At 41.9% G+C, this 23,122-nt stretch overlaps 1 protein-coding gene across 1 annotated transcript in view; it reads right to left on the reverse strand.

The window, feature by feature from the left end:
- akap6 (A kinase (PRKA) anchor protein 6) overlaps window positions 1-23,122 on the reverse strand; it is a 315,131-nt gene that overhangs the window by 40,049 nt on the left and 251,960 nt on the right. The window contains exons 16-17 of the mRNA XM_041971385.1: window positions 21,729-21,875; window positions 12,445-12,705 (exon numbers count right to left, since the gene is read on the reverse strand). Coding sequence (XP_041827319.1) covers window positions 12,445-12,705; window positions 21,729-21,875 — 408 coding nt within the window. The remainder of the gene's footprint in view (window positions 1-12,444; window positions 12,706-21,728; window positions 21,876-23,122) is intronic.

Consider the following 23,122-nt stretch of genomic DNA (forward strand, 5'->3'; position numbering starts at 1 on the left):
CTGGCCATGGGGCTGATGCCTGAAAAATGTTTGGGGTCTTGGTCAAATATTTCTAATTCATTTGTTGAAGTATTTATTTTTTTTCTTTAAATAAACTCAATGTTCATTTTTCGTTTTCTGTTTTTCCTCATGTCGGCTCATCAGATCTGTACAAAAGAACATTTTACCTTAAAGTCTTTTGCGTCTCTGAAAGTAACAAAAGCGAAAACACCGGATTAGCCAATGTGTTGTTGGAAAGTTGGTGAATAATTTACAAGCTCTTTGCTGACATGTGATAGTCCCATTTTAGGGATTACACCTGGTCTGGCATATTTACAGCATCATTTATTAATCTTGTACATCTTTACAATCGTCCTTGTATAAATCCTTCAGTCTAGGCAGCTGAAAGTGTAAACTTCTAATCTCATACTGTAGCTCTCATTCAATTTGACTCAAATCTGAATATAAATCACATTAACTAACAGAGATAGCTGATCAGGGATGCCTGCCCGGAGCCCACCTTTGCTCATTCCTGTGGATGCTAACATGTTGCATGTTTTAGAGCTTTAACAACATGCAGAAGTTAAAATAAATCTACCCTACTATCAGCAGAAGATGTGACAAACTGCTATATGTTTACGGTTTTACCAGGATCTGAAATTAAGTCCAAAATGCAAACATTCAAAACGTGCAACAAAACAAAACTGGACCATAGTGTTTCTGCATTTCCTGAGTGGCCTTCTGACATCCAGTGCACATTTCTTTTTACCACAGGACATTCGCTCTGCGGGATAATGAACTGTATCGGCTGGATTTAATGCTGGCGCTGTTCTTCTTTACCTTTGCCATATTTCGCTGTGCCATCCTCCCACTTTTCCTAAATTCCCCGTGACACAGATGGCTTTCTCCTCTTTTTGCTGCTTCTTCTTTTTGTCTGAGCTTTCCTGTTTCTGTGTCCACATAGAAATAATATTTTTTATTTTTCTCTTTCTGTCTCTTCTCCCGTTAGCTGATGAAAGAGATGGGTGTTTTATTCTCCTCTCGAGCAGATGAAGATGAAAGTCTGATCTGTTTGTTGATGCCGTTGCCATGGCAGCGCCTCACCTGTTGGCTTCCCTTCAACCCCTAATGAGCAACTCTTAACAAGAAAACACCTCTTCAAAAACACCAAACGAACACGCACACGTAAAACCAAGACATAAACACACACACAGAGACGGGCATAATCAAAAGATGCTCTCACACAAACAGCAGCCTGTGTTCTTGGCAGGGAGTCGGAGGATCTTTAATCCTCATCATGCAGCAGGTATCGATATCAGAGCTTCGCTGTCACCTTCTATTAGCTGCCTGAGAGATTCTGCAGGGGGGTGGGGGGCAAAAAGTTTACTCCATTACACTGTTTATGGAAATAATATCAGTGCAGAGAGTCAATGGTCACATCATCCATATTCAAGCATTGTGCCAAAAGTTTTCTAATGTAGACCCAATGCAAAGAGGGCTACGATTAGTCCAAAGATTCATCCCAGAGCATGACAAGAACTAAAATGTTGAGACAGACAAAAGCCATCTTGAGTCCTGCAGCAGTGGCCTGGTCTAAACACAGCTCCTAAGCCTAACATCATGGAATCAGAGGACAAGAGAAGAGTTTAAATCCAGCCTGTTTGTCAACTTTCAGGAGATATTCTTCATGTTTATGGTGGCTGCAAATTGTGTGGCCGAAATCCAAAAAATCTGACTGTGCAAAAATGTTAATATGAGAAATTTTTTGAGTTTTTGAAACCAAATTGGAATATTTCACTTGGCAGCAGAACCAGTGTTTGCTTCCAGTTTTCCAGTTCCTGCAACAAACCCACCTGTGACTGCCACAAAATGTCAGGACTTGATTACTCCACTCGTGCTGCCTGGGGCTAAAAGCAACCGTGCTCCTCACAGCCCTACAGGTCTGGACTTCTGGGCAGCTGCCCACTTTATTTTATTTTTAATCAACTCTATAGTTGTCATTATACATGTTTTCTCTTAGTGTACTTCAGCTGCAGTCTGAATAAAATATAAGTGCTTGTGATGAATGTTAAAAACACATAAACCAGCCTACAGTTCCAGTCACAGTGGTGTCTTTGGGAAAGTCTGAAATCAGGGTACAGTGAGAGAAATAAACCCAGAAATCCTAGAAAACTCTCAGAAAATGTGTTTACAGCTGATTTTCTGGCCAAACTGTACAACTTATGTTACCAGTGAGGAATCACACAAGGAAAAAACTGGAATTAGTTTTCCAACCTCACACTAATCTTAAGTCTACTCGTCAATATTTCATTCTGAGCATTAAATACAAATGTGAAAGTAAGTAAAAGTAGTTTTTAATGGAGGAGAATCCACAACTGGGTCTTGCTGTAGGATAGGAGGCAACGTGTGTAGGTCTATGAACAACATGAGGTGGGCTGAGGTCACAAGTTATACAAGATAAAGGAAGGCCAGACTGGTGATACACTCTGTAGGGGGTTGTGGGGCTGAAAGAGAGAACAGCTGAATAAGGGAGGTATGTGTTGCAAATAATGAGGAGGACTATCGTGCCCAAGGGCAAAGATCGTGATTGATAAAAAAAAAAAAAAAAAGATTCATGTCAGTGGAAAGAGACAGAGGAGAAAAAGACTGAGGTGAATGCTCACACTCATAACAAAGCTGAGCAGAACCTGCAGCAGACAAAGTTATAAATAATTAATTAACATCTTCATAAGAGAAGAATCCAGAATAAATATCATCCAAGTCTTGCTTTTATAGGGTTTTATGGAATTAATGCAAAGTTAAGACATTCTTACTCTGTTCCTCGTGCTCTTTGCAGCTGCTTAAAAATGAAACAAGTTAATGCCTCCAGATATGTCAGCTTACAGTTTCTAGAAAGATTACAGGACTGAAAGATTATCAGTGTCTGGAACACTGCAGTTTTAGTTTCTTATGTACAGGGAAACCACAATGACTGATGGTGTGTGATGTGTACTTGACAACGAAAGCTAAACTCACCAATTGTGATTGTGAGTTTGGTTAAACCAAGCCATCAGGATGAGGAAGAAAGGGGATGAGCGTGGCATGGTTGCTGGTCTGAGTATTTACTGGGATTTTCATCCACGACCTTCTCCAGGGTTTCCAGAGATGGTCTGAAGAAGAGAAAATATCCAGAGCAGCAGTTGTCTGGACCAGGATGCAGCAGAAGACACACCGGGTGTCTCCTGCCAGCTAAGAACAGGAAACTGAGGCTACAATTCACACACACACACACTCACCAACACTGGACAATAGAAGATGGAGAAACGTTGCTGGTCTGATGAGTCTCCATTTCAGCTCCACATTCAGATGCTCGGCTCAGAATCTACTGGAAACATCATGAAAACATGGATCCATCCTGCCTTGGATCAAAGCTTCAGGCTGCTGCTGGTGTAATGGTGGGGGGAGATTTTCTTGGCCCACTTTGGGCCACTTAGTACCAACGTGGCCTGGTTTAACCAGCACAGCCTACCTGAGTATTGTTGCTGACCATGTCCATCCCTTTATGACCACAGTGGAGCATCTTCTGATGCTACTTCCAGCAGGATAATGCACCATGTCACAAAGCTCAGATCATCTCCACCTGCTTTCTAGAACATGACGATGAGTTCACTGGACTCCAACGGTCTCCACAGCCACCAGATCTCAGTCCAGTAGAGCAGCTTTGGTATGTGGTGGAACGGGAGATTCTCATCATGGATGCAGCCGACAAACCTGCAGCAACTGTGTGATGCTGTCATGTCAATATGGAGAAAACCTCAGAGGAAGGTTTCCACCACCTTGTAAACACAAGGAATGAAGGCCATTCTGAAATATTGAGCGGTTATAATATTGTGTACAGTTTTTATAACACTATTTTTTGATAATGACTCGCGTGTCTTCCATGTTAGTGAATCCAGTTCATCTGACTGGTCTGCACTGACAATTTAAAAAATCAGATAAATTCAACAAATCAAGAAGATCCAGTAAAACGACAGACAGGGAACATTTTGCTTTTTAGAAATGCTGTCCACATGTAGGATTCATTCATAAGTACAGACCATTCATTAAGGTCTGCATAGCTGCATACACAGAGAGCAGGTGTGTATTTATTCTTGTTTTCAGTCCCACTGTGCATATGCGAGAACAGGAGTGTATCTGTGTCAGGTTCAGTCCATTAATTCTTGCTGTGTGTGTCCGCTGGAGCTTTTCCACTACAATAGTGAGTCATCAGAAGCTCAGGGCCCGCCTAAGGAATGTCTGGCTCTTGCTATGTCTTACTAGAGCACTAATTCAATTAAGAGCCAGGGACAGAAAGACAGGTGGAGAGGAGGGGGCTTCATGGAGAAAATGGTGTTAAAATGATAAGGAGTTAAAAAGAGTTAAAATGGTGATGAAGTCTAACAGCATTTCCAAGACAACAGAACGGACACTGGCTGTAAGTGAGAAAGCAAAATGAGGAAAGTATAAAATACAAAATCCTTCAATTCTTGAGGCAGATATGAAGTCTTCCTATGATACACTCTCTTTCATTTAAATGAGGTGACAACACAATAAATTATTTGTAATGAAAATATGACGGACTGTCTTATTTTCCACTCGGTGGAACTTCATTTTGGCCGATCAGGGATCACAGGTTCACAGCAGCTTGTAAAAATGACCAAGCTCTGTTGGATCTTAAAGATCTCAGAGTTCCAGACCGAGGGCCAGAAGGCTTTGGGTTTTGGGCTCACTTGTTGTGCCTGCCATGCAATCCGGTGTGTGACGCTTGGGTGTTTTTTGGGGAGAATGGTGGCTCTTTGGCTGCAATCAGTGGGGGACCTGGGCATGGAGACACCTGTCCCCAGACTCATTCAGACAAGAGGACATTCTGTGACAGCCACTGTTTAATGATGTCATGCAGACATGTTTAGATGTGCGTCTGGAGAGTTCTGGGCAACCGGCAGATAGATTTGTAATGAGACATTATGACAGGATATTACAGAACCTAAGGGCAGCATGTACACGGACAATAAAAGAGGGCCCAGAATGGAACCTTGTGGAACACCAGAGGACAGTGGAGCTGGAGGTGAGGAAAGATCATTGATCATTACGGAGAGAGTTCTATCGTTAGGTATGACCTGAACCACTGCAACGGCCCACCTGCTGGGCCAGGTGGGTCAGGAAGATGGAACTGCCCATGGTGTCAAATGCTACAGTAAGGTCCAACATTACCAGCAGCACAGTTTTCTTTTTGTGTCATTAAGCAACACAAAAGTTGAGATTATATTCCTGAGATTTGTCCTGTAGATCAAATTAAGGAGGGAGGCTAGTTTAACCAACTCTTAGAACAAAATGTCAACAATATTCATTAGTATGACTTTTTAGCTGCTAGGTAATATAGGACATTATTTCCTGGCAACACGGTTTGCAAAGGCGAGGTCTATTTATAAGAGAATTACAGGCGTTGAAGACTTGAATTATTCTGTTTCAGAGTGAAGAGAATCAGTGTGGCACGGTGCTTTGCAGTGTTTTAATCATGGCTTGTTTGTAGTCTTAACGTTACTTGAATAGCATGTTTCTTCAGAGCCTTTGTAACATATTTCTCTATGTTTGGTTATCCTGGTTTAACTTGTGGGAGTTTCTCTGTTACATGAAGGAAATAAATGTAGAAATGAAGCAGGGTCAAAATCTGTCTTAATTTATGATCATTTTTCAAACTCTGTAAAGGACCAGTCAAAACAAAATTTCCATGGCTGGAAACCTTGAAGTTTAAGTGAGCAGTTTGGACAGATTGATCTTTGAACATTATGAAAAGAAGACTGAATGTTTTAGTGAGTGTTGGTCCTAATTTAGAAGTGTTTGTCATTTAAGTGGCACTATTTATTTTTGGACATAAATATGTGCTTTAGAAATTGATAAATGAGTTCAATTGTGTGTGTATGTCTGTGTTTGTGTGTGTGTGTGTGTGTGTGTGTGTGTGTGCGTGAGTGCGTGCGTGTGTGCGTACGTGTGTGCATGTGTTAGCAAGCCCTGTCAACCCCTGCTGCTTTCTCATACAGGCATACAGTAATAAACTGTGGCACAGAAATCGAACCCATTCACGAATCCAAACGCCAAAAACAGACAAATGATCGCTCAAATGGAGTCGACGTTTCTTTAGATGGAGCCCCTTCTGTCTCTCTCCATATAAATGACTGCTATCAATATTTCCAATCATCATTTCTCCAGAAGCTCACGGCCTCTTTCTGCCAGAAATCAATGGCTTCCCACTGAGAGTTGTGACAATGATCAAAAGTAAGAGGCTCACTTTCTTCGGATCAAGTCTCATTTCACACGGTTTCATCATTATGCAGCCTGTGTGTGTATGTATGTATAAAATGTTTGTTAGTACACACTGCTGATGGCGTTTTATGATCACATCAATATTAGACAAACTGCAACTTGACTGGTGTTTCAAGATTTGATGATGTCACAAAAAAAATACATTACTTTTAGATTTACTGACTTACTGGGCATGGGGACATTTTTATTTTCTTTATTTCTTTTTTGTTTCTGTTTTTTTCCAGGAATCTGGTCTGCATCAGACTATCAAACGTCAGCAGTAATACTTTATTATTACTTACACACCTTGTTGAATCTATCACACCAAGAATTAGGGTGGTTCTGGAGGAAAAAGGGGTCCGGCCCAGTACCAGAAGGTGGTCCTGATGAAGTGGTTTGTCAATGTATATTTAATATTTAGAATTGTATGAAGTTTTGGGACAGATATGCAGGATCAGCTGGTACAGGCAGCTAGATGATTACTTGATAAATAAATCACATCCAAAAACAAGTTTAAAACACAAACACACAAGCAAATAGTACAGCGTTACTAAACCCTGAATGCGGTATACTACAGCTCGTATGTGGTATACTAGATTCTAAAGTATCTTCAGCCTGATCTATGAAGCTGTTTATCAAAACAGCTAATGAAGCTAATCAGTAGTTGCTAACATCATCATCACTGCACTGCTAGCCATGCTGTAACAAAATGATTTTTAAATGTATTTAACAACCTTAAAGATGGTCTAAAATGCATGTTTCTTTTGTCTAGAAAACCACTTTAACTTTTTTTCTTACGCTAACTATGTGTATAACTCATCAGAATATTTCTGTGTGTATGCAAAGTTAACTGTCTGCATGTCAAGACCCACAAAAACACTTCACATGACCTGATGTACTTTTATTCTGTGTGTGCCTATTTCAGCAGGCAGACTTTTGTGAGTGTGTATTTGTGTGCTGCTGATTGTCAGTCACACGACAGGGCTAGGCTAATCAGCGCAGCTAGCAGTTGGCTTGTGACATGTGCTGATTAATATCCTGTTAACATCCCATGGCTTTTAAGGCTAACTGCTGTTTCATCCATACATTCACTGCTGCTTTCATTTGGCCTCATTAAGACGATGCATTGCTATCCTTAGTGTCAACGGAGAGAGCTGATTTTTTCTTTTAAATGCTTTGTGTTGATTGGCTGACACTTTATGAAAGACGTGACAGCAAAAGTTAGGAAGCTAAGTTTAGAAAATGGATAATATTATTACATTCTCAAGAATTACCACGACTGGTTTGAGCTGGAAAGGAACACACGTTGTGGTTGGTCTAAATTGAGAATGTCCAGTTTTGATCCTTGAGGGCCACTGTCCTGCAGGGTATAGATTTTCCTTGCTTCAGCACACCTGATTGAAACCAATGGATCAGTGACTAGCTGTTTAGGAGATCCATTTAATTTGAATCAGGCATGTTGGAGCAGGGAAACATCTAACACCTGAAGGATTGAGGACTGTTAGTGGAGGTCTCCCGCCTAAATGGACATTCATTTGATTTTCCCTTTCAGAAAGCAGAATCTTTTACAGAAACACTGCATTATTTACTTTGTTTTGCTGAAGTTATTGCTGCATTTGAAATAAGCAAAGTTCAAACTGTGTACTTGACATGACTGTCAGTTACCAGTATAGGCTTGTCATTAATCACACCAGTAGCTGGTTTCAGGATGGACAGAACCTCCTGGTCCACTGCCAGGTGCTCAGCAGTTCTATTTTTGGCCTTTTTATGCATTTCAGTGCATTAGCCTTTAAAGTTAGAAAGGAAACCATTCAATTCATAATAATAAGTAGCCTTGTGTCACAGTAACAGAAAGCAGCTCTTTCCTGGAGTGAGCTGCAGGTAGTGACGATATATTGGGTCAGCATCATATTTCTGTTATTTGGATGAGCTGTTATTCTGCAACTTAACAGCCTGACAAAATGCTCCAGGAGCTAAGTTTCATAAGAGCACGGAAGTGGTGTGAGTAAAGGAGAAAAGCTCAATCTTGACTACAGGACATTTGTATGAGTAAAGGAAACTTCTAAACTTTTTGGCCCCAGAGGAGCAAGTCTTATCAGAGCTCCTCTATGATTCTCCAACGTGAAAGTGGGCCTCATTTATCAGACGAATGTGGAAATGAGCTCATCTGATTGCAGGAATGATCGTACAATTGGATCAGTGGCGTACACAGACATTTTGAGGGGCAGATGCTCAGTTTATAAAAAGGGCACCTTGCAGAGGTAGAACCGCCACCTGTGTTTAATTACAGTGTGAAAAAAAACCATTACAGGCTTTTATGTATTTGCAAATGTATTGAAACATGTTACTGTACGGTGGAGTGGTGGTTAGCATCGCAGCCTCACAGCAAGAAGGTTGCCGGTTCGAATCTCAGCTGGGGGGAGGTTTGAACCTTGAGGGTGGTGGCCTTTCTGTGTGGAGTTTGAATGTTCTATCCGTGTATGCGTGGGTTCTCTCCGGGTTCTCCGGCTTCCTCCCACCGTCCAAAGACATGCATGTTAGGTTAATTGATGACTCTAAATTCTCCCTAGAAGTGTGTGTGTGTGAATGGTTGTTTGTCCCCTATGTGTTGGCCCTGCGATGGACTGGTGACCTGTCCAGGTGTACCTGCCTCTCACCTGTTAATGCTGTGATAGGCTTCAGCTTACCCGCGACCCATATGGAATAAGCGGTTCAGAAAATGAATGAATGTATGTTACTGTACATGAACCTGGTACTGATCTGACACTGCTCTTCCTATCTTCCTCATCCTCCATGCTGGCAGATGGTCTACTGTGGGACAGTAGGGAGAACAGAGTGATGCATTTTTGAGTAAGACTGCTTAGTGACAAAAGTCAGTGCATTACACCACTAGACTAACACCAGTCTGCAACCACCATAGTCTGACTTCAATGCCTCACCACTAGCTGTGTTCTGCAGACAAATTCTTATTGTTTATTTATGATGGTCAACATTTCATTATTAGCCTACAATAAATACAATAAATACAAGGCAACTGTGAAAATCTGTAAGGTCTAACATGGAAACAACTTCTACTTGTGGGGCTACAGAATAATGTCCTGTACAAATGAAGCTTGAACCAGATCTGGCTGCCAAACCACATAGTGGACACGTTTACAGGCTTCAATAAAATTTGTGGAAGAGTTCATTTTTAAAAAGCTGAGGTCCCCCAACCACTGTAAAGCGCTTTGAGTGTCTAGAACAGCACTATAGAAATGTAAGGAATTATTATTTATTATTAATTATTAAAAGGCCTTAAACAGTTAACATGACTCTGGTCTTGGCTCTGACCTTTCTCCTTCATCATCTTCCTCCTCATCCTCCTTGCTGCTTGGTGGCTTCATCCAGGCCAGCAGAGAGCTGCTTCCCTGAACTGCTGGTGTAGCTCCTTTAACTTCTGCTTTTTTAATCTCTCTTTTCTAGGCTGCAGTTGATAAAAGCCGAGGCTAACAGTGTTTTAGACTGCTTAGAATAATGCTGCTTGGAATAAAGAAAAAAATGATTGGTCAAATTATTACAATCTGCGACAGAAGAGATGGAGAACACTGTGCGATGTGGTTTATGAATACGCCGTGAAAACTTCACGGAAGAAAAAGCCAAACATACCTGCCTTTGTAGCGACCACTTAGCCTGACATCTGGCAAGCTACCACTGATCATGGCTAGCACCAAGCTCGTTAAGCAGGCAGTCGGCTAATTCAGACTCAGCCGTTCAGGCTGTAATGAGACAGACAGGCTACTTTACGACAGGAACGAATAGTTTGTATCAGGCTGAGTTTAGGTGCAAAAGGTGCCTCGAATAGTCAAGCGTTACCTGAGTAGTGGCAGGTGGAGCGGTGGGAGGTAACTTCGCCGACGGTCAAGCTGCTGCAGTGCACGTGCTTACAATGCGCCTCGTTGGCGCCCGCTTTGCGTGATCATGTTTCCAAAGAAACGACAGGAATGAAACGGATGTATGTGTGCATGTACGTGTGCAAGGGGTGTGTCATCGCGTCAAAGTAGTGGGCCACATACAGCATATAATAAATAATTCTGATAAAAAGGGCACTTTTTCAGCCCCGACAGCAAAGGCAAGTGCTTCAGCACCACCAAGGCTCCATCTTCACGCCATTGGATTGGATCCACATGTGTTGTGAAATGTTCATATCGGCCCGATCCAGCGTAGGAATGATCAGGCCTTGACAAAGGCAGCGGCTGAACTCCATCGTTATTTATATGTTACACCCTTAATTATTCCTTAGGCCCCGCCCAATGAGGTCAAACCATGGAGAGGAGAAGCTCTGCCAAAAAAAGAAACTTTTCGGAGGTTGGGGTCAAAACCCTCCCTTGTGAGGTGGAAAAGAATAAAGAGGTGATGTTTGGCAGCTTAAAACCCAGAGTCAGAGGCGTGCACAAAAACGTAACATTGAAGAGGATCAGAGAGGCCCTTAATAGCCTCGTTGCTGCTGATCCGACTCCGACTAAGGTATGAATACAATTCTCAATAAGTAGCCTACATATATACCCATCATTAAAGTTTTATTGGTTTTACTGGGTTTTAGTGTGAATAGCAGCCCATGCCTGGTAGCACAATTCTTTACTTTGCACACTTAAAAATTTAAACTACGTTAAGAAATCAATGAAGACATTAAGAAACAGTGAATAAAACTTTTTTAAAACTGCTAAACATCTGTGTTTAGTTGCATTAGCGAAGCATTATTGTGTTCAAGATTCTGTTATATGAAGCCACTTTTTTAGCCTCCAAAAGAGAAAATGGTAGCCTATAGCAGTGGTTCCCAACTATTTTTCTTAGGGACCCGCTTCATGCAAACACTAAAAGCCATGGACCCCCTGCCGACCCCAGGCTGAAACCATGCTTGGTCTTTTGCTTTCTCATCATAAATACAGTATTCTGGCTGAGTCCTGTTCTTCCATGAAGCCGAAGTTAAATTAACAACATATAGCCTTACTTTTTTTTTTCTTCTTAAAATAAGGACATTAATCACAATGGATCTGCATGTACTACTGGGGGGGTCCCGGATCACAGGTTGGGAACCACTGGCCTACAGCATTTCCACCTGTCCAGTGAAGAACTGCACATTGTAGTGCACAGCACGGGAACCATTATCCTACTGATTAAACAGAGCACGTATACAACTTTCAGGTGTAGAAACGACGGATCGGCTCCTGCCTCCTCCTTTAGCCCCAGTGGAGGCGGTGCTGGGCAGGTTCCGACACATCCACCTGCCCTTCAGCAATCCAATGGGCAGGTGGATGTGTGTGTACTGTCAGTGTGTGTGTGCACTGTTGAAGCTGCGCTCCTGCTAGGAGGCAGGGTTTACCAGTGGGGGGATAAGATGCTCTGAGAGTGTAAAAAGGTGTGAGCTTGTTCGCAAACATGGATTTCTGTTTGCGTTTATCATTATTTCAAATTGTAGTGTTCTAACTGTCATGTGTGAACTTAGGATGTTTGTCACATTTGTTATTTTCCCAAATAATTTTGTAAGTGCATTGGTGTACACTCCAAGCTGTATCAGTAAGCTGCTTATATTTTATTTTATTTTATTTTATTTTATTTTATTTGTGAATTCAGAATAAGTGCCTTTAACTTCCACCTGCATTTATTTCCCCATGGGCACATGAAGAGGAATGTGTGGTTCATCGGGTGGAGGACACTAGGACACAGAGGAAGCCAGGATTCGATCCACTGACCCATCAGCTGCTCCGAGCTTTAACTTATTTTTGATTTAACCCAAAACTTAAAATAAAACTTTAGATTAATGCATTAAGTAACAATTTTCCCCTAAATATGTTAATTAACTCTAATATAACTCATTACTCAGGATATGCAAAATATTTAAATAAACTTTATTGAAATGAGTTTTCTGCCTTTGTGTTATTAAACGAATAATTAGCAGATCATCTGATTATTACGTTTAAGATAATCAGATTTTATGTTTATTACTAAACTAATTACATTTGAGAGAACATGTTAACTACACATGTGAACGTGTTGGAACAAGTGGAGTTATAAGCGTGGAAGTAGCAGAAGTGATTTTAACAAGCCACCAACATCTCGACCTGAAGGCAAACACGATCGTAACAAACTACCTGAGATTGTTTGTCCTACCTTGAAACTTTGGAGCTGCTCAGAGGCGTCTTTGTCTTGTCTGAGGCAGGAGTTGAAGATGAGTAGCTCTGTGTCCCGCAGCCAGGCCTTCAGCTCCTTGATACGAGCCTCCAGCTGCTCCAGAAGGGAATTAGTTAGCGGGGACAAGGCTGAGCGAGGGCCTTCAGGAGCGGCCCCCCGGCTGCCCACCAGCAGAGTGTTCACATGTGATGATTGCTTTTGTTCAGACGAACGGGGTCCTGAATGCTCCGACAGAATTCTCTGCAAATACATAGAGCAGATGGGAAAAAATGCCAGGGAATCACTGAGGAGCTGTTGTGTCAATAATCCATCATGTAAAGTAACATATCAATCAATACGTACATCACCATTAATCAAGTGCATTTAGAAAGGTGCAGATCAATAAGAGGGGTGTTGTATATTCAGCACCTAACTGCTGGAAGACAGCGTAATCATTACATGTATGAGTGATGTCACTTGTGTTCTAGATGAAGTAAGAATCATAACGCGTCTGACATCAGCTAATCTGGCCCATTATACTCGATGTTAATGAGAACGATCGTATCTGCCTACAAATCACGTTACAGGCCACACATTTACACTTAAACACGACAATAAAATAAAGATTAGCCTGAAACACGGAAGTAACGAAGAGTTTAATCAGTGGTGCTTATACACAATGATAAGCTATGATTACTAGTCCCTAGAGCCGCTGCTGCAGGCGTCCAGCAGGCCTGGCGTGACCCTGGGACCGGCTACAATCCACACGCCATGGAAAATCAGTCTGCTGATTTTTCAGACTTTCAGAGGATTAGCTAGATTTGGTTTTGTGATTAAAAGAATACGCCCAGTTATCCCAAACGGTGTAATGTTAGAGACTCAGGGCAAGAACTGGACCACTGAGTCTGAGCTGAGATATCAGATTCTTACATTCATAGCAGCACGAGTGTCCAAACCTGGTAAAGTTTTCAGCTTTTTACCAAAGCTGAGATATACTCCATGATTGACTTTGAACGTACATTTTCAATGTTGACAACTTCATTTTAAAGCAACAACTCTAAGTTCTGTAGACAGCTTTTTAAAATATGAAATCACTTGTATTAAATGTAATTTTGCACAGATCTTCTGGAGAAGAAAATCCAATGAAGGACCAAATGACCCACTTTTTCAGCAGCACTTAAATGCACCACATGCACACCAAGCTGTGAGGCTGCTAGAAAGAATAAAACCAACTGATCTGTGAGGATCTGTGTGCATGCGTACCACCTGATTCCTGCACGTCTGCATTGGAGCTCTTTTGAAAATGAAACTATTAGATTTGCGATGTTGAAGGTAAAATATAATGTTCATGCATTTTTTAATCTGCGTATGTACAGTAAATTTCATTGTGGCGCATAAAACACACACACACACACACACAGTGATGTTCAATCTTTTTTCTCTTCTCTCAGGTTGGTCTCAGTGAAAAGGAAGATGACATTTAAGTCATTTATATTTTGAAATCAACATGTTTGAATGCAAATTGAACTTTCAAGAGAAAATAAGTTAAAGACACGACAGCATTCTGTTGGGAAGGATGAAAAGAAAAGGTTTTTCTGAACTGGACCCTTGGAAAAGGACCATTGTTATGTTGGGTTAACTCTATATTATCATTTTTATTTGACTGTTGTTGGTGATGACTGTACCTGTTGTGGTGTTTGTATGCTCATGTGCAACTATTTAGCCTGAACTTCAGTTCATGGAAAGGTTTTGTAGAAAAGAGCCTCATTTCAGGTCATAATCATTTCCGGTGCTGCAGATTGGTATTTTGTTTGTTTAATGTTTATTTGACACATTTTAAGTCTTCCATGAAGACAAAGAATCGACGAGAGGCCCGTGGCTGGGCTTCCTTTTATTGCTAAAATCTGGACAAATAAAACAGCTCATGACCCCAAAGCTGCGAGCCAGAACAAACAGTTCACGCCTGCATGAAACAGTCCGGCTTTCCAGTGTAGTATGTAGAGAAAGTTAGCATACCAGCATGTGTTTTGTCTGGTTGTGATGACGCTATAACATCTGGTCTCTCCTGAATCCTGATTATTAGTTTGATATTTAGTCTATTCATTCTGTATTACACCGTTTTTAAAAGTAATGTTTGTTTTGGGGAAATGAAGAAGAAACTGTGAGTAGCATGATAAGTCATTTGAAGCCCCCCCTCTCTGAACAGGCAGTCAGAATGAGCTGGGGGGCCTTGGTGTTTAGACTCTCCACTGTCTCAGCAAATCTCATATACAACAAGAATTTCGCCACTGCCTTGTGAATTTGGCGTCTTTATTTTAAATCCTGTCATTTCCGTGTTAAAAGGATGCTGCTGTTGTCGAGCAACGTTTGGGGAAACTAACTGGTGTTTTTCCAGGTGCACGCAGATCAGATGCTAATTCAGAGCTTTTCAGCAGCTTCATTTCTGGCTGAGCTGTGAAAGTCACACCCAAACCAAAACATCATTTAGACACACTGAGGGATGGTTTGGTGAAGAGCTCTCCATCTTTCACGTCGGATCAGCTCAAACAGAAAAAAAGCTGAAAAACAACAACAAAACAAGAGGAGCCTGCCTCAGACAGAGCACGTGTGTGTGTGTGTCTGAGATGTCTTCTTCTGTGTGTGTTTGTGTAAGAAACTCTGCAGAGTAATTTTCCAACTCCTGTTGATCAAGCACTTAGACACAGCAAGCCTCTGAAAGACGATTCCCCACTTCAATTCATGTCATTGTGTGTGTGTGTGTGTGTGTGTGTGTGTGTGTGTGTGTGTGTGTGTGTGTGTGTGTGTGTGTGTTCTAAATCTTTGTTCTTGTCACACAAAGTCAAATATTTAAGAAAAAAAGTATATAAATTGTTTTTGCGCACATATCAAGTAAAATCATCTCACTGACGCTCTGCTTGAGAATTTTACCTTTCACACCACCTTCTCGTTCTGATTCACACACTGCTACGATAACTCTTAATATGAGGAGAAAACACTTGGTAAGATTTCCTGAAATATGAAAAATATCTTTAGACCTTAAGAAACATCTTAAAGATGCATTACGTAACTTTCTGACCTTAAAACTCTGCGTTCTGGACTGGACTGATGGCACAGTAACATCTGGACTCGGGAGCTGTGGTTGTCCAGCAGCGTCCCAAGGCTGAAAAACTAACTATACCTTTTCTTCCCAGAGGTCAGGAAAAAAAGGTGCAGCTACCAGCTGGAGAGATCTCAGAGTTCAGGTAGGATGAAGATCTCAGAGTTCAGGTAGGATGAAGATCTCAGAGTTCGGGTAGCATGAAGATCTCAGAGTTCGGGTAGCATGAAGATCTCAGAGTTCAGGTAGGATGAAGATCTCCGAGTTCATGTAGCATGAAGATCTCAGAGTTCAGGTAGCATGAAGATCTCAGAGCTCAGGTAGCATGAAGATCTCAGAGTTCAGGTAGCATGAAGAGCTCAGAGTTCAGGTAGGATGAAGATCTCAGAGTTCATGTAGGATGAAGATCTCAGAGTTCGGGTAGCATGAAGATCTCAGAGTTCGGGTAGGATGAAGATCTCAGAGTTCAGGTAGGATGAAGATCTCAGAGTTCAGGTAGCATGAAGATCTCAGAGTTCAGGTAGCATGAAGATCTCAGAGCTCAGGTAGCATGAAGATCTCAGAGTTCAGGTAGCATGAAGAGCTCAGAGTTCAGGTAGCATGAAGATCTCAGAGTTCAGGTAGCATGAAGATCTCAGAGCTCAGGTAGCATGAAGATCTCAGAGCTCAGGTAGCATGAAGATCTCAGAGTTCAGGTAGCATGAAGAGCTCAGAGTTCAGGTAGGATGAAGATCTCAGAGTTCATGTAGGATGAAGATCTCAGAGTTCATGTAGGATGACGAGCTCAGAGTTCAGGTAGGATGACGAGCTCAGAGTTCAGGTAGCATGAAGATCTCAGAGTTCAGGTAGGATGAAGAGCTTAGAGTTCAGGTAGGATGAAGATCTCAGAGTTCAAGTATGATGAAGATCTTAGAGTTCAGGTAGCATGAAGATCTCAGAGTTCAGGTAGGATGAAGATCTCAGAGTTCAGGTAGGATGAAGATCTCAGAGTTCGGGTAGCATGAAGATCTCAGAGTTCAGGTAGCATGAAGATCTCAGAGCTCAGGTAGCATGAAGATCTCAGAGTTCAGGTAGGATGAAGAGCTCAGAGTTCAGGTAGCATGAAGATCTCAGAGTTCATGTAGGATGACGAGCTCAGAGTTCAGGTAGGATGACGAGCTCAGAGTTCAGGTAGGATGAAGATCTCAGAGTTCAAGTATGATGAAGATCTTAGAGTTCAGGTAGGATGAAGAGCTCAAAGTTCAGGTAGGATGAAGATCTCAGAGTTCAGGTACGATGAAGATCTCAGAGTTCAAGTATGATGAAGATCTTAGAGTTCAGGCAGGATGAAGAGCTCAAAGTTCAGGTAGGATGAAGAGCTCAAAGTTCAGGTAGGATGACGAGTTCAGAGTACAGGTAGGATGAAGATCTCAGAGTTCAGGTAGGATGAAGATGATGCTGGATTAGCTGATGATGGGGGGCACATCGCTGGGATAACCAAAATGTTGAATTAAGAAGTTTTTTTTTTGTATTTGTTTGTTAATTTTGTTGTGTGACACTATGTGTTGGAGTATATGTCCTATTCTCTATTTAGCATTTAATGGGAACTTCTCAAAACTGGGTTGATACATACCAAAGGGTTTTCATAAAAAATTAAAACCTTTTTATTTAAGAAATACTCTGTTAATTATAACAGGCATTCGCGTAACATCTATCCACAGACAGATCTCTGGACTCCAGCAAATAAAAGATTAAAGCTACGAAGGATGAGGAGGAGGATGGAAGATTGCAGGTTCCAGCTGAAAATCTCTCAGTTATGGGGCGGTCACAAAGCTTCATGAGTTTTTGGACTTGATGTAGAACTATTATAATCTCAGCAGTTTCAGAGGTCTTCGCACCACCATCAGGCTCCGATGTAATGGAGCAAGCGAAGAGGTGGAGGATGGAAGGTTGCAGTTTCCAGTGGAGAACAACAGCAACAAGCAGCATGCTTTCACCAAACACATGTGGCTGCCCTTCAGCTTTCAGTTATTCTGTCCACTCCCCTTCGCTTTGGGAACAACAGGCTGTGGTTTTTCCTGGTCCTCTTGGAAACCCTCAGACATCCACACACCACTGCAGATCATGATTCCTATTAATTTTTATGATTCTCAGCCAGTTGTGGGACATTTGCTTGAGTAGGAGGCAAATTTCTGGGATGCAAAAACTAGAAGAAAAAGTCTTGTCTGTCTTTTTGAAGCAACAGCAGCAGCAATAACAGAAAATGTCTCTTTGCTTGTATTTACTTTATAATTAACTGCTTTACATAGTGGTGCTGGGTTCTAGAAAAATGGTGCTGGCCCTAATGAATACAGAATCCACAGTTTAAAAACGTCAATAAAAGAAGCCATTGTGCTCTACGATGCTAGAAAACATTTGGGGAATGGTTGTTTTATTTTATGATGTCTCTTAAATGTATTAATATGGAGGAAAAGTAAAAATAAGGATTCACCAATAACTGGAAGATTTAAAAAAGTATAAATTTTACTCTATTCCTTCCTGAACCCTAATAACTGATCATTTTGATGATTTCACAAACATGTTGGGTTGTTTTCAACCATTTTAAGAATTAAAAAGCCGTCATCTTATAATCCTCATCACCCCCAAAACTGGTGTAATTCAGAGCTGATCCTGAAAGAGCCCTGCATGGGTTCCTGTTGCTAATTTGCATATGCATGCATTTATACAAAAGGCATTGAGTCAGGAATAAAGCAATGATTCTCCCCCCTAAGTGGAAACACCACTTTAGTTTTACTCTGGTGGGAAAAACTAGCCCATTAGATGACAAAGAGGAGGCCACAATAGAAACCCCTGACCGGTGAAATGTGCAGCTACCTTTGTGCTCAGATGAAGCAACAGCTATTATGAATGTGTGCTTAGTTTCACACAAAGTTAAGGAAAGAGCTAGATTGCTGCACGAAAACATAATGACCTGGGAGACAATTAGTCAGAAAAGCTCCGAACGTCTAGCAGACAGCTTTCTTTCATTAATACTCAACCAACACAAAACTTAGTTGCTCCTTCATGGAAAAAGGCTCAAATGTAAAAGATGATGAGAATAGAGACGAGATGTCAAATAAGAGAAATGAAAACAGATGGAAAGAAACTAAGAAAAAGATTTTATTGTTTTGTCTGTGTCGTTGCTTCATTGTTTTTTCCCACTCATCTTTATCAGGATGTAATTTTTAATGAATATGATAATATGATAATAACAAAGCATCACTACGTAGCAACCACCTCACCTCTCTTGCAGCGTGACCTTGAACAGCTGCAGGAAAAAGGAGGGGTTGACTTTCCTCAAAAATCTAACAAAGAAAAGATAAAAGCTTATTTACAACTGCTTTATTTTTCTCTTCATCATCCCGGCCGTGTGTGTGTGCACACCAACGCTTTGTCATAAATTCTTCATAAGGCCTGGATAGTTCAGAGCAAGACACATGACATCAATTCCAGTTGATTCCCAATTTGTGTCAGAGCAGCAGATGCCGACGCAAGCTCTGATCGGCCCGTTAACATGCTACTGAAGAAGAGCTGAGGAGGGAGGATGGATGAGGGGAGGAGGCAAAACAAGGAGAAAAAACACCTTTGATATACCGTCAAACAACTTAGTTTAAATGTATCTGAAAGCGATTAAAGGAAAAGAGAGAGCTGAAGAAAATTCATGTTAGTAAAGAGGGACAGAGTTAAAGACGATGAGGGGAGAGGGTTGGAGACGTAAAGAAGATTAAGAGATGAGGAAGATAAAGAGAAAGATAAAAACTACTTTGAGGGGCAAAATGACAGAGCAGAAGAATAAAGTGATCAGGGAAAGTAAAGAAGAGTGAGAAGAAAGGCTGTGGTCATAAAGGGATGGACATGGTCAGCAACAATACTCAGGTAGGCTGTGCTGGTTAAACCAGGCCACGTTGGTACTAAGGGGCCCAAAGTGGGACAAGAAAACCTCCCCCCACCATTACACCAGCAGCAGGCTGAAGCGTTGATCCAAGGCAGGATGGATCCATGTTTTCATGATGTTTCCAGCAGATTCTGAGCCGAGCATCTGAATGTGGAGCTGAAATGGAGACTCATCAGACCAGCAACGTTTCTCCATCTTCTATTGTCCAGTGTTGGTGAGTGTGTGTGAATTGTAGCCTCAGTTTCCTGTTCTTAGCTGACAGGAGGCACCCGGTGTGTCTTCTGCTGCATCCTGGTCCAGAAAACTGCTGCTCTGGATATTTTCTCTTCTTCAGACCATCTCTGGAAACCCTGGAGATGGTTGTGGGTGGAAATCCCAGTAAACACATTCATCCCCTTTCTTCCTCATTCTGATGCTCAGATAGAACTTCAGCAGGTCGTCTTCGCCTTGTCTACATGACTACATGCTGCTGTGTGATCAGCTGGTTGGATATTAGTGTTAGCTAGCAGTTGAACGGGTGATAAGGTGATCCCTGTACGTATAACCTTTGTCAGACTTATGTTTTTCTGTGCTGCACCAGGTCTGGGACCAAACCTCCAAGCAAACCTGTTTATACGCTGAACGTTTTCCATGCAGTTCAGATGGATAGTTTTGAATCTGCTGGCACAATGTCCCACGCCCTGTCTGATACCACATATCGTTTCCACAAACCTTACAACAGGCTAATTCAGATGCAACATTCTCATTAACTGCAGTAAGAACCGGCTCCACAGGCTAACTAAAGCCACGGCTAACTTACTAACTGAAAGAAGCAATTGTGCACACTCACCATCTACCCTCATCCAAACCCTTATCGTGCAGTGTGGAGGCATAACCAGATAAATACATTGCTTAAAATTAAGATTTTAAGGAGCTAAAGAAAAACAATAATTAATACTAGATAACCATTACTTGACATGACATGAGCAGGGTGCTCTTTTTACTTTAAAAATAAGCGATAAGGTGCGGCCTGGGTGAGAGAAAACCGGACTGAAAGTCTCATATCACCACCCAGGACGTCTCTGTCCGCCGCTGACACACATGCAGACTTTGATATATGTGTGTGTGAAACAATGTTCTGATTCCAAATCTCTGCTTGTCAGTAATAGAAGTTTAATCAGAGTCTGGTTACTGTGGCGGAAACTCAGAGGAGGACGATTAGAGAGACAGAGGAAGACTCATCTGCTGCTGCTGTTTCATTTCCAAAATGAAATCAGTCTCACTGAGGATGATACATATGTTAATGCACACCCATGCACACCTCCCAGAACTTCGAATTAGCATGTGAGTAAACGTGATGTGTGTGTGTGTGTGTGTTTGTGTGTGTGTGTGTGTGTGTGTGTGTGTGTGTGTGTGTGTGTGTGTGATCTCCTTGCCGTTTGCTCCCTCACTGTTTCCCTCTGTTTGTGTGAGTGAGCTCTGATGTGCCACATGGTCGACAGGAGATGGTTTGTTTCTTCAGAGGAACAAAGTCTCATTGTCACATTTCAGCCTCCTGATGAACCATCACCAGCTGTCAACCCGCCACAGACCGGGAATTAATCACCGCGCCCAGGGAAAAACAAACAACTGCTGCCAATGTGCCCATTAGCAAGGCACAAATATGAGAAATGGAAGTTTATTTCTTTTTGTCTTATTGGAGGTTCAGTGACTTGTAGCTGGATGGAAATAAAGAAGTAGAATCAAACAGACAATGAACTGAATTTAAGCATCTTTTATCCAAACACAGAACTTTTAATATACACCAGAAAAACTTTATTAGTATCGTTCATTTCAACAGTGTTGTTACTCTTCTACCTCGCATTTAGCAGACTTTACATTTTTGTCCTTTAACTACTGTTGCTGCTGTAATGACAGGGCTGCACTGGTGGTTAGCACCGCAGCCTCACAGCTAGAAGGTCACCGGTTCGAGCCTCAGCTGGGGGGAGGTTCGAACCTGGGGGGCGGTGGCCTTTCTGTGTGGACTTTGCATGTTCTCCCCAGGTATGCCTGGGTTTTCTCTGGGTACTCTGGCTGATGTTAGGTTAACTGGCCACTCTAAATTCTCCCCAGGTGTGTGTGTGAGTGGTTGTGTGTCTCTCTGTCGGCCCTGCGATGAACTGGTGACCTATCCAGGTGTACCTGCCTCTCCTCACCTGCTGGCTCACCGTGGCTGGGATAGGCTCCAGCTTCCCTGCAACCCGTAATGGACAAAGCGGTACAGATAATTAATAAACGAGTGTGTGTGTATGTTACCTCCAGTTGTCTCCAGGTGTGTGTGAGGTTGTGTATTTTGGCATTGAAGTTGCTGGGTAGTTGAGTTCCACTCCTCCTCAGGGATGACGCTCGGCCCAGCAGGCTGCTCTTCCTGTTCTCCATCAGCATCAGCTCGGCGTGGCTGCTCTGTAGACGCCACAGATGACAGACACGTGTCACACATCCACAGGTACAACCACACAGATCACTGTGACACCAGAATACTCTGTGGATTCATGTGTTATAGCATCTATGTGAATCCCTTCAGTTTAAACATAAGATTTCACCTGACTGTTGATGTTTATATTGAAACAGAAGAGGCTGTATCTCCACCAGAGTCCACTGTAAATGCTGTAAATTGAAGCTGAAGAAACCTGTGCAGGGCCTTGGAGGAATCTCATTTGTTACATATATTCGGTAGATTTTCCTCCCTCTCTGAATTCCCAGATGAGTTCAGTTTATGAGGAATTTGCATGGAAACCTGTTCATCTAAAGCAGGGCTACTCAATTCGGTCCTACGAAGGCCGCAATCCAGCAGGTTTTCCATGTATCCCTGCACCAACACACCTGAGTCAAATGAGGGATACATGGAAAACCTGCTGGATTGCGGCCCTCGTAGGACCGAATTGAGTAGCCCTGATCTAAACCATTCCAGTTTTATCTGTCAAGCTGTGTTGATCTCTCTCTCACTGTTGATGTTCTTGTCATTCTTCTTTTCCTTATTTCATCCTGATTCAGTTAGATGTGCAGAATTCTTCATTTTCATTTACTTCACTATAAAACCATCACTTCCTTCCTCTGTCTTTCTCTCTATCCCTTTACGTTCATCCCCTCTCATCACTTTCTTCTCCTATTATTAAATAATTAATTAATTAATTTATTTTCTTTTGGGGGGGGGGGGGGGGGGGTGTAATTTCCCATTTCTCTCTTCTCTTTCTCCTCTTTTCATTTTCTACATCAATAGCTACTTGATTCTACTTTTCCCTTGTCGTTTATCATTAACGCCCGGCCCCATTTGAATATTTAAATGTCTCTTCTCTGACTTTGTGTGTGTGTGTGTGTGTGTGTGTGTGTGTGTGTGTGTGTGTGTGTGTGTGTGTGTGTGTGTGTGTGTGTGTGTGTGTGTGTGTTTGCTGCGCTGTCATCAAAGAGGCGGCGGCCATTTTTCAACGTCAACGATTCTGATGGAGATGCTATCTCTCCGCGCTTCATGCCCATCCATCCCCTTCACTTAGCTAATAACCACGGCGTGAAAAACAAGGGATCAACAGTAAAAAAAATAGACGAGTGGAAGGTAAATATGTTGGCTTCACATTCTTCCAACAGTCAGGAAATTATACAATTTACTTGCTGATGGCAAATATTGATTTAAAAAGGGGACATGGTTGCTGGGG

This window comes from Melanotaenia boesemani, chromosome 20 (assembly GCF_017639745.1).
Source record: "Melanotaenia boesemani isolate fMelBoe1 chromosome 20, fMelBoe1.pri, whole genome shotgun sequence".
Taxonomy (NCBI): domain Eukaryota; kingdom Metazoa; phylum Chordata; class Actinopteri; order Atheriniformes; family Melanotaeniidae; genus Melanotaenia; species Melanotaenia boesemani.